Raw genomic sequence first — 12,966 nt, forward strand, 5'->3', positions numbered from 1 at the left:
ATACGTGGTCCGTTTCACCTGCCAAAGCACTTTTTTTTCTTGCCATCATGTTCCCAAGATGTTAATGTTTATACTGAAGTTGACCCCTATTTTACTATGCACTAAACCACCTACCGCTAACAAAGTCCCTTCCTGAGCAATACCAAACCCCCAAAAAGGAAGCCATTAATAAGTAGTAAACCCCACATCTGTATCTTGACCACTCCTCCAACCCCAACACTTAGCATTCCTCCTACAAATGTGCCTTTAAACACGCACCCCACCCCCAACACCTAACCTCTAAACCTAACACTAAACTCTTTTGTGTACTTACCTTAACCTGCTCTGGCAGTGTCTGTGCCAATTATGTACAGGTTTTGCACCAAAAGCATGCATTGCTGAGAAACCAACACCAGTGTAAACTGATTCAAACCATCAGCTGGGCAATACATGGTGCCCAGTGACTGTTTGGGTCAGGGAGAAACCCTAAATCCTATAATCTTCTTGCCATGGACAAAAAACCTTTATGACCAACACCGGCCAATTCATGGAAAAAAATTTAACAAGCCCCTGTCAACTGCAGTTACTAACTGATACATGTGCCTTTCTGAAGCATGCACACCCTGCAAGTTGTCACAGAGTAAAACTGCTTAGTACACACGGGAAAGCTTCTCATAAATTAGTAAGGCTTTTGTTAGAGTAAAAGGCTTACTCCTGAATCTCTAATTGGGCTTAACTATGAAATACCTGTCATGGGCATTATACTTGTTCCATTAATTATGTATTTTCTAGAATGGCTCACTCTATGGTATTAATCAGATATATGCGTGCCTAAGGTGCTGTAAACAAGTCATCTTATATAAAATGATGCCATTCATTTTTGTAAACAAGTCGTCCCATGTAAAATGGTCCCATGAATTATGGGGTTTTGAAGTGCAAAAGGAAAGCGATAAAGTCCACAAAAGCGATAAAGTCTTCTACAATAGTTAACTTAATCTTACATACAAGAGATTAAGGAACCTCCACCAGCATACAATTATAGGTTTTTGAAAATACAATACTGGCTCTCCTCATAGGACCTACAGTGGGGAAAATAAGTATTTTATCCCCTGCAGATTTTATAAGTGCCCACTTACAAAGAAATGAAGGGTCTATAATTTTATCATAGGTGTATTTTAAATGATAGAGACAGAACATCAATCAAAAATCCAGAAAAAAACACATACAAATGTTATAAATTGAGTTGCATTTCAGTGAGTAAAATAAGATTGTAAAATAAGTATAATGATATATTAAATAAGTAAAATGAGTAAAATAAGAAGGTTCTCATCCAAGATTTTAAAATACATGGCCCCGTCCATTGGGTCGGCCTGTGCCTTTAGCATAAAAACAGCCTCAAAGCATAATGTTTCCACCTCCGTGATTGACTGTAGGGATGGTATTCTTAGAGTCATAGTCAGCATTCTTCTTCCTCCAAACACAGCGATTTGAGTTAATGCCAAAGAGCAAAATTTTGGTCTCATCTGACCTCAGCACTTTCTCCCAATTCTTCTCTGAATCACTTTAGATGTTCAGACGGGACTGTACATGTGCCTTCTTGAGGAGGGGGACCTTGCTGGTGCTGCAGAATTTCAATCTATGGTGGCGTATTGTGGCGTTACTGCCCTTTAACAGTTCATGGCATTTCCATGCTCGAATATCAGGCACTTAAGAAAAAATGTAAATAAATCTAAATATTTGTGGCCACTTACCTCTCCTTCACATTACAGCTGAGAGGGTTTAAATGGCACAGTGGTATAGTGGGTAGCACTTTCGCCTAGCAGTAAGAAGGGTCGCCGGTTCGAATCCCAACCACGACACTACCTGCCTGGAGTTTGCATGTTCTCCCTGTGCTTGCGTGGGTTTCCTCCGGGTACTCTGGTTTCCTCCCACACTCCAAAGACATGCTGGTAGGTTATTTGGATCCTGTCTAAATTGTCCCTAGTATACGTATGAATGTGAGTTAGGGACCTTAGATTGTAAGCTCCTCGAGGGTAGGGACTGATGTGAATGTACAATGTATATGTAAAGCGCTGCGTAAATTGACGGCGCTATATAAGTACCTAAAATAAATAAATAAATAAATATATATATATCTTTTCCCATGAAGTGGTTAGGTTAGAAAATGGTTGACAAATTCCAAAGGGTTGTGGATCATTAAAAGATACATTTTCCCAATTACGATCCTAAATTCTGATCAAATGTAAATAAAAGTGAGTTAATATGAATTTGATGCCGTTGTGGCCAGCCTATTAAGGATAAGGCCTCTTGAGAGATGAAAGATTGCATTGGTCCGAGTCACTTACTGTGCCATAAAAAAGGTTCATCTGTTACAGCCTTTCAATACATGTCATTACTTGCTAAAAATCATGAAAGACAATATAATCTCCTACATTGTGCTATACAGACATTTCCAAGAAAAGGTAATTAGTAGACTCTACGGTTATTCCGTACTCATCACCGCAAAAAACATTTCCAGCTTTTATACAAACAAGCATTTGTAGTTCCTGGCTTTAATTTAACCTAATTCATTCCATAGGTTAGTTCAGCATCCATAACATGAAAAGAATTTAGTAGCAGCCACATCAAACTGATAATAAGCACTTTCATTTGACTTTCGACTCATTTATAAAAAGTGGAACAAAACAAATACAACTACAATTATTAAGTGAATTTCCAACTTAATACAGATAATGTAACTACAATGCTAGATTTACCCTATTGGTCTTGTTTACCGTTAACATCAAAAGTTAAAGTAAAAGAAAATCCCAAATTTTGGGTTGACATAAGACAGGAATAAAGGGGAAACCTTCCAATAGAGACACTAATTCTGGTGACACCACAGGATTCCCTCCCTTTGGAGAAATTTCCTCTCTCTTCTTGGTTTTGGTTTCAGGACAGGAACGTAGGGAAATCTTTAAGATGGGATACAGATGGCAAAAAAAAAAAAAAAAAACTGATGGGGTTATAACCCTCCCTTACTCTTTCGAAAATTAAAAAAGTTTTACCTCTAGCAAAAAAACTTGAGGTAGGTCCCTTTTTATTAAATCCAGGTTTAGCTTCAATGCAAAAAATATCGTCGTTTATGAATGGAGTGTACCTTTAAAGCAGACCTTCCATGAGGAAAAGAAAATCTGCTTCCCTGCCAGCCCCCGACCCCTAACAAAATTAACATTCAAAATAATAATAAACAAATAAATAAAAAATAAAATTAAAAAACACACACACACACACACACACCAAAAGTTAAAAAAATACCTTGATCTTAACTTTTGGGAGGCACGGGTGACATCACTGTACCTTACTACTGCCTCCTGAGGTAGTGAGGCACTCAAAATCCTGCGAGAATGCATTCCACCCCTTTGAAGGAGTACATTCCTGCAGAACTTCGAATGACCAGGAGGCGGTGTCGTCATCGGCAGCTCCCAGAACCCAGGACAGAGGTAGGTAGCTCATCGTGTTGCTTATAAAATCTTTAGACCCCTTTCACACTGAGGCGCTTTACAGGCACTATAGCGCTAAAAATAGCACCTCTCCTTTCACTCCAATGTGAAAGCCCGCAGGCTTTCACACTGGGACGGTGCACTAGCAGGAAGCTCAAAAAGGTCCTGCAAGCTGCATCTTTGAGACGCTGTAGGAGTGGTGTATACACCGCTCCTACAATGCCCCTGCCCATTGAAATCAATAGGCAGTGCCACCGAAGCGGCACTTTGCAGGCACTTTTAACCCTTTTTTCACCAGCTAGTGGCCGAAAAAGCTCTGCAAAAACGCCGCTCATTGTGAAAGTGCCCTTACTGTTTAAAGATTTATTCACAGCAGATTTGATTGGGTGGTGGGGGCTGGCAGGGAGACAGGCCTTCCATTTGCATGGAAGGTCCACTTTAAGTTGCTCATATATTTTCCTAGCTTGCAAGGTTTTTACAAAGAAGGACCAATTGAAATTTGAAGATCTAATAAGATGAGGAACCCAAAACCTTGAAAACCCTCCAAATCCTTAAAGTAGAATTTAAGGCAAAACTTTTTTTTTACTTTGGATAGAATATGGGAGGATTAATACCCCTGTCAGGCTTTTTTTTTTTTTTTTTTTTTTTAAACTGTGTTCCTTTTCCCTTCACTTTCTGTACCCATTGGAAAATTTCCCCTCTATTCCTGTTCTGGGAACAACCTAAAATTTGGGATTTTCTTTCACTTTAGCTCTTGGTGATAAAGGTAAACAGGACACATAGGGTGAATCACCCTAAAGGTGGCATAGCAAGCAATAAATGCCTGACAGGCGTTCTAATCCCTCTCCACTATCCAGATCTAAAAATAAATATTAATAATAACTCCAGGCACACACTAAATACATGATTAAAAAATAAAATAACTATTAAAGCACTTGTAATTCTATAGAAGTATTCTTGAGTTTTACAAAAATCTGTTATAATGGACAACCAGGCAGGTGACACACTTATTTCTGGTTCAGCAATTCAGCTTCCTAAGTCAGATCTCCACCCCCAGCCTGCTCGCTGCACAATTAATCAGCACACCATCATCATGTCCATGTCTACACAATGGGCTACAGATGTGCAATCACAGGACCAGCTGAGCAGAATTTAAAATCTAGTAAACATATCTGGTAACATATGTATTTAATAAGTGTTCCACTTTATTATAAAAAAAAGACAAAAATCTAGACGTTTCCATTGGATTACACAATAAATGCAGGCTATTCCACACATATTGTTAGTACTGAAAATTTGCAATGGGAGGGCAGAACAGAATATCAACCATACAAACATTACACAAACATTGCCTTCATCTCCACACAGAGTACTCACTGCCATAGAGAGATAGTAGGACCTGCTATATAAGTGAGGGAACATCTGAGTAAACTAGTAGAAGATAAAAAATAAAAGTTTGACATAGAAAGGAAAAAAAGAGAAAATGCTAAAAAAAAAAAGTAGGCAGGAAGAATAAAATATTGATGAAGTTATAACCTAATAAGCTTAAAGTGAACCTGTGGGATTCTCCACTACTGGGAGCTCGGTAATGCAAATATTGAATCCTGCTCTACCTCCTCAATCCCTCGCTGCAGGTAAATCGACCTCAAAGGGGTCAAATACCTGCTACCCCCACTGCATGCAATGGTTCCTGCTGCTAGTTGTTAAATCTTGTAGGCTGTGGCATACAAGCCTGTGGAAGGAAATTTTGCATATGTTGGAAAAAGCACAAACCTGAAAGATACAGGCCACGAATATTTATGGACCTGACTGTATGTATATATATATATATATATATATATATATATATATATATATATATATATATATATATATATATATATATATATATATATATATATATTTTGAAATGTTTGCTTGAAAGCAGAAAGCACTTTAAATATGTATATATGTCATTCTGACACTGTAAAGTAGTATAAGAGTTTCAGAACATGTGAAGAGCATGGCGGTAGTGCTTTAGGAAAATACATAAAAATAAATGGAGATACTCCACAGAACCACATAATGCTATGTGCTCCACTCAACGCAAAGGAAACAACTTGCAGATATTCTACAGAAGAAGTCAAACTGGAAAACCATTAAGCTGTACAGAGATGTGCTCTGCTAAGCTGCATTACCGAATGAGAATCATTAGCGCTTTTTTGTTACAGCAGAACTAAATGCATTTTACAACAGACTGCGGGCAGGCAGGCAATTATCACACAACAGACATTTAGGGGGTTATTTACTAAAGCCGGAGAGTGCAATCTGGTGCAACTCTGCATAGAAACCAATCAGCTTCCAGTTTTTATTGCCAAAGCTTAATTGAACAAGTTAAAGTTAGAAACGTATTGGTTACCATGCACAGCTGCACCAGTGCATCCGTTTTAGTAGCTCTACCCCATAGTGTCTCTTTTGCAATAAAATACACCTTCCTACCTGCCTGCTCACAGTCTTCTGCAGCATGTAGGTTCAGCTTACATCACTGGCAAGGTCCCTGTGTGGCGGGATGACCAACTCCTACACATGCACAGGAGTTACATCATCCCGCGCCGACAAATGGGGATGCCCAAAGGCCGGCACCTGGGGAGATGATGCAGTTACTGACAAGGGATCCGGACTGTTAGAAAGGAGGCAGTATAATGCCCTTAGTTCCACTTCAACTCAGCTTCTAAGGATTATGTCCCCTTTACCAGAAAGAGAGGCTGTACAGCATCTGCTGTGGTTGACATGTCCCATTAAAGGAAACCTGTGAGAAGGGAAGCTTTGGAGGATGCCATGTTTAACACTACTTCTGACCCACTTATTCAATACCTTAATAGACCTACCTGACACAATTATGCTGAGAAGGACTTCTGTTATGCTCAGTTTTTTCTGATTCTTGTTCTGAACATATTAAAGACCATGGGGCAGGATAACAGCCAGGAATCTAACATCTTCAGAAAGAGATGAACAATGCCAGCCCTCCTTCTCTATTGACTGGTTTCTTTAGTAAAGGCCAACTTGTAGAATGGCTTGTGGGAACACAAAGTGTAGTAAAGTGCCTTGACTTCAGGGCCTTGGAAAGGGCCAATAGCATATTCTCTGATATTTACCTGTTGTTATCCCTGGATGGTTGTTGGCGAGTGCATTTCCATTTCCTTTTGTGTGTTACTTAGACTTCCTAAAGGGTTTCTATCAGTTGCTTGGGTCTTCAGTCCCATGCATTTGTTTCACATATTTATATTTTACTTTGCTACAAAAATTATCTGCTCAGGCTTTAAAATAAACATAATAAAGATAGAGTAATGAAATGATAGAAGTACCTGTTGGACAAATACATTGTTTAGGTGGCTGGCTAGTCGGCGAGCAAACTGCTCTCGGAGGTCAGTGAAGAGCTGTTGTTGCTGTATTACAGCTTGAAGCATGGAGTGTCCTAAACAGGAACAAGAAGTCAGTAGGTCATCGCAAGGAGCAAAAAATTGACTGCTACAGACCTGATTAAAATGAATATCAACAGATTAGATTTGCACTTAAAGTCTAATGTTCGGAGGATTTTCTGAGACCCCTTCTGCTCAGGACAGTGCTTAGAAAAAGCAGAATGAGCATGGAAATCCAATATCTTCTTTTAAAGAGCATGGTCAAAAAAAAAAGACAAATATTGAATCCAGATGGTCAGAATCATGTAGTAATTTCAGGTCGAGGCCAGCAACAGCTCATCCTCTTCACCCTGCACATGCACACCCAATGCATTCCGATTTGGAGGGCCCACCATAGGAATGAACAGGTGCAGAATGAAGAGGACTTGACAAGGACTCTTCCAGAAGAAAAGGCAGTACAGTTCAAGGCAGAGCCACACAGTGATGTTGGGTACAGTCATCCTTTAAAGCGGAACGTCACTCTCTCAATAAACATTGACTATCTTTAATTCTTATGCTGCCAGCATTAGTAAAATAGATAGGAAAGTATTTTCTATCCCAGAAGTCTTTAAGAGGGGAGGAGGGGTTTTCTCAGCTAAACACACCTTCCTGCTTGCATGCCTGATTTAAGGGCAGTAGTAAATGCTACATGAATCACCTGCCCTTATTCAAGATGGCTACGGCCAGAAATGTTAGGGACTGTTTTTCCAAAGTGATTTCTCAGCAAAATAAAGCATGGAGACATGGATGGATGGAGGAGTTTGCTTAAAATATTAAAAATGAATTAAATATCATTTTTGGCCTGTGGTGCTCAGATGCAGTGTAGTTCCACTTCAATAGTCAAACTGTTCAAAGGCAATGGAGAGGTCCGGTGAAGTGACCCCGACTGCTCTCAGCCTCCCTGCAGCATCTGTCATGGCCATTAAACCTCTCACTTCTAAAGAAGCTCACTAAATATGCACTGCTTTCCAAGCCAGTTAAAATACTGACAAAAGATAAAAAAAACATCCTTTGACCAATTATACCAGGTGCTGAGTATTAGCAGACAAAGTGGGTCATTTACTAAAAGCAAATAGGCTGTTCACATTGCAAGGGGATTTTTCCAAGAACTTAGAGAATGTGGTGAAAACGTATTTTGCAAAGAATACCCAAACATGTGCAAGGAAAAAAAAAAAGAGACAAAAAAAAAAAAAAAAACAACCTGTATTTTTCCTTGCAGATGATTGAATGATGGAAGTCAGCAGAGCTTCAACTCATTCACTATGCTAAGGGCAAATTCCCTTGCAAAGTGAAAATTCCCTGGCATAGTGAACAGCCTATTAGCCTCTAGTAAATCAACCCCAATGCATCAACTACTAGCAGTGCTATTCAGAGAAAAGTATATAAACCCACTAACACATAAACCACATCCTTATCCCCTCAATGTTCCTCCAAGGTCAGTTCCGTTCATATTCAGGATCTATTATTACATTAATAGCACCATAGTCTTTGTATGCATTGTGTATTTAGGAAACCATAAGCACATAGTGTAAAATGCATTATTTTTCTAAAACGGTTTACTTTGCTGTTGTGGCTTGTGGTCAGGGCAGGATCATATAAAAGAGCTGATTGCAAAGACAATGAAGTGCCACACACATATTAGAAATGTTGTATAAAATGGAATACCTGGTCGAAGTGATACATTCATACACTGCAGAAGTGCCTCTGCTGCATTAGTACAAGCCTCAATACCACGAGAGGAAGAAAGGTCAGCGTCCTTAAGGGCTTTAATATGACCCTTTGATAAGTCCATGTGGTTCTGGAACACAATCCAATACAGCTGGTTAGCAATAAGCACTACAATGATATTTATTGTTCACATAACTTAAACCACACACTTTCAAAATCACTTCTCTTCTACTTATACTCGAAGAGGCACAAGCTTTAGATCAAAGAATACAAAACAGATGGATACCTAAATCTAGAACTACAAGCAGGTTAGGCCAATCTCAAACAGATATTAGATTGTAAATGCTAGTCTGAATAAAATCACATTCAGCAAGGATTTACAAAACATAATACGTAAGCATATTTTCATCATTTTTAACCAAGCACTTAGGCCAGATTCACACCTAAGTGTTCTGGTAATGCAGACAGTAAGGCGCAGAAAACATGGTAAACCGTGAAACGCACTTGTGGTGCTATTATTTTTACTAAACGTAGTCTTGCAATTTGTCACGAAAACAAAATGCTTGGCATTTTACAATATAAAATCAAGTCAGCTCATGATACAAATGCCACACCCTTTGATTTTAAAAATTGTAAGTACCCGTCTCTAATTTTTTTTTTGTAATTCTTTTATTTAACCAAAGGTTGCAGAATACAAAACAAGAGTAATGCAAAATACAATTACATTGGAATGCTAGTAACAGACAGACAATGTTAGAGCTACACAGGCAGCTCAACAAAACTATAAGTTCTAAGTTGGGCGAGTATAAATCTAACTAAGAAGTCACAGTGGAAGACATCTCCAAGATTCCCAACATATATAAGAGAGCCTCAACTTAGTATTGCAACCTTGTGGGATATAGAGTGAAAAAATACCGGTGTCAGGAGAGATCCCCTGGTGGCCAGTATAACCCAAAAAGGGTGTAAGGTCTAAAAGACATCAGGTACATAAGAACAGCAAAGAAACTGTAGGAGAAGGGAAACACATACAGCAGAAAGAAACGAGGGCACAAGCCCAAAGCTGGAGAGAAAAAAAAAAAGAAGATGAAAATAACAAGAAGACCCATAGAGAGACATTAAGAACCAGAAAAGCGGTTGGTACCCACCAGGCGGTGCAGAGCTTCTGGGGCGGGTGGTTGTCCTCTCTTATCATTTCTCCTCCACTACTCTATATCTCCTCTCTTTCTCCCTTTTCTGACTCTCACTAACCATTTTATTATACTCCTCTTCTCTTTCATACGTTCGCACGCACTTCTGCAGGCTAGGCTCTGTTGTACTACAAAAATTCTGAATTCTATTTAACTAATCTGACAATTCCACATATTGCCATTGGATGTAAACTTTGCATGTCTTTACCGAATTTTCCCACTGGCCAAAATGTTGATTACCTGCCAGATATATTCTCTCTACAACAATGCGTGTCTTCTTATATTTTATGTTGGAAATTTTTTGAAAAAAAACAATAAAAATTGTCAGTTTTCAAAAAAAAAAAAAAAAAGCAAATTCTCTCACCCAGGGCCTCAAAACAAGTCTTAGGAGAAATCAGGCAGGTTGTGACACCTCCTGAAAATAGGCATCCGTGAAACAAAATTTTGCCATGGCCTCCAAGTATCCTCCCGGTTATAGAGGCTAGTCGTAAGGTCTTACATGTCCCTGAGTTCATTGCTTTTAGAGAACCAGAGAGAGAGAGACTTTGAGGACGGGTGTACAGACCTCCAGCACAAGGCAATGCATGCCTTGGGCACATTTAATAGCTGAATGGTAAGAGAGGCCTTGTATTTTTTAATGGGCCATTGCGTCAGGTGCAGCAAGCATGCCGCAGGGTTATCCACCAGATCACCACAACTGTTTGATAGTACCTTGCCAAAATGGTCTAAGTTTCGGGCACTCCCAGAAGATGTGAAACATTGTGTCTCGGCCAACGTTGCACCGCCAGCACGTGTCAGGTACCTGCGGGAAAATACGGTTTAGGGTTGTGGGCACCCTATACAACTTTGTCAGAATCTTATAACTGGTCTCTAATGCCGCATACACACGGTCGGACTTTCTAGAAAGCTAGGTCCGACGTACTTGCCGCCAGACTTCCGGCGGACTACCGCCGGACTTTCTGAACGGCCGGACTTGCCTACACACGGCCGGACTTTCCGGAATCCGGTCTTCCCGACGGACTTCCGCCGGACTTTCAGAATGAACGGACTTTCCCACACACGGACAAGTCCGTTCATTTTGAACGTGACTTGGGTACGACGGGACTAGAAAAGGAATTCAATCTCGCCGCTTTTTTTGGCGAGATTGAAACCTTGCGAGCCCCGTCGCAGGCCCTTAGGTCTGGTATGGAACTTTAAGGGGAACCCCCTACGCCGAAAAACCGGCGTGGGGGTCCCCCCAAAATCCATACCAGACCCCGATCCGAGCACGCAGCCCGGCCGGTCAGGAAAGGGGGTGGGGACGAACGAGCGCCCCCCCCCCCTCCTGAACCGTACCAGGCCGCATGCCCTCAACATGGGGGGGTGCTTTGGGGGAGGGGGCGCCTTGCGGTGCCCCCCCACCACAAAGCACCTTGTCCCCATGTTGATGAGGACAAGGGCCTCTTCCCGACAACCCTGGCCGTTGGTTGTCGGGGTCTGCGGGCGGGGGGCTTATCGGAATCCGGGAGCCCCCTATAATAAGAAGAGGGCCCCCAGATCCCGCCCCCCCCACCCTATGTGAATGAGTATGGGGTACATGGTACCCCTACCCATTCACCTAGGTAAAATGTGTCAATAATAAAACACAACACAGGTTTTTAAAATAATTTATTAAACAGCTCCGGGGGGGGTCTTCTTCCGTCTTCGGGGGTCCCTCTGGTTCATCTTCTCCCGGCGTCCGGTTGGTTCTTCTCCGCTCTCCGGCCTCTTCTCCCGGTGTCCCAGGTCTTCGGCCGGCCCCTCCGCTGTCTTCAGGTAGCTCTATTGCCAGCGGAGGTCCGGACTTCTTGGCTTCTTGTGTTCTCTTCTCTTCTCTTCCCCCAGATGTTGACACGACGCTCTCTCCGGCTGGACTGGTCTCTGAGGGCTGCGTTGTGACTTATATAGGCGGAGACCCCGCCCCCATATGATGTCACAGTCCCTGGGCATGCTGGGACTGTGACGTTTTAGGGGGCGTGGTCGACCGGCGTAGGGGGGTTCCCCTTAAAGTTCCATACCAGACCTAAGGGCCTGGGATGCCCCCCGCGCTCGCCGCAATGGGAAAATTAGTTTTTCCTATTGCAGCGAGCGCGAGATGCAGTAACCTGCTCCTCCGTCGTATCTGGTCCTTCGGACTAGCATACAGACGAACGGGCTTTCCGTCAGGAACTGAGTCCGGCGGAGGTACGACGTAAAGATTTGAAGCAGGCTTCAAATCTAAAGTACGTCGGATTTCCGCCCGAAACGGTCCGTCGGAAGTCCGATGGAGACCACACACGGTCGGATTGTCCGCCGGACTTGGTCCGGCGGCGTCCGTCGGACTTTTGCAGGTGAAAAGTCCGACCGTGTGTACGCGGCATTAGACCTCAGTGGCTATGGAGGATTTTCTCCTTTTTTGTGAGTTGGTGAACTGCATAGCAAGGTCGGATTCCCACTGCGAGATAAAGGAGGGGGTAAAATCTGTTGCCGGTCAAATCAGGGCAGCATAGATGGTAGAAAGGCTGTGGCGAATCGGTTCCCTCCTATGGCGAATACTCTCCAGCTCCATGAGCTGACGAGAGATACCGGTCTCTATTTTAAATAAATGTATGCCCACCTTCTCCCATGTTCATTCCCAGAGCCCTTTGTCTTTTGTGAATAAGTTCACAGAATACAAAGTATTTGGTGAGTGGAAGAATGAAGAGGGGGTGGACAAATGACAGGATGGCTGCAGTGTAGGAAAGCCACATCTGTCGGAACAGAATAGCAATTACATACAGTATATTCACTATAAAAAAAGTTATTTAAATGCTTGTAAATGCACACTGAATAGAATGCTCCTCAAATCAGTGATACCAAACTGGTATCTGCAGGAAATTCACTTTACAGGTCAAAAATAATGGTACAGTATAGGCAATCTGTACAGCTGAAAGAAGCTCATAAAACATTGTACTTACAACAAGAAACTCAATTTCGCCCAGCAGAGTCTCACTGTTGGTTTTGCTGAGCTCAATGAGGTGGTTACTCTCAGAAATCTGATCCATTTGTTCTTTTACACTTTGCAGCATCTCTTCATAGCTGCTCAGCTTCCCTTCTATCTGGTCCACCTCTTTTAGGGCCTCATCCAGCAACTGCATAAGAATGTTAACCTGTTTCTCTGAAGCCATGATGGACTGGATATTTGCCTGGAAACGAAGAGAAATATCCTCAGCAGAC

The 12,966-nt window shown here is 41.7% G+C and overlaps 1 protein-coding gene across 8 annotated transcripts in view; it reads right to left on the reverse strand.

Moving 5' to 3' along the window:
- EXOC1 (exocyst complex component 1) overlaps nt 1-12,966 on the reverse strand; it is a 99,609-nt gene that overhangs the window by 68,533 nt on the left and 18,110 nt on the right. For all 8 annotated transcript variants that reach the window (XM_073608420.1, XM_073608418.1, XM_073608415.1 and 5 more), the window contains 3 exons: nt 12,708-12,935; nt 8,564-8,696; nt 6,806-6,915 (listed from right to left, as the gene is read on the reverse strand). In XM_073608420.1, the coding sequence (XP_073464521.1) occupies nt 6,806-6,915; nt 8,564-8,696; nt 12,708-12,935 (471 nt within the window). The remainder of the gene's footprint in view (nt 1-6,805; nt 6,916-8,563; nt 8,697-12,707; nt 12,936-12,966) is intronic.

The sequence above is a fragment of the Aquarana catesbeiana genome, linkage group LG01 (assembly GCF_042186555.1).
Source record: "Aquarana catesbeiana isolate 2022-GZ linkage group LG01, ASM4218655v1, whole genome shotgun sequence".
NCBI classification, from domain to species: Eukaryota; Metazoa; Chordata; class Amphibia; order Anura; family Ranidae; genus Aquarana; species Aquarana catesbeiana.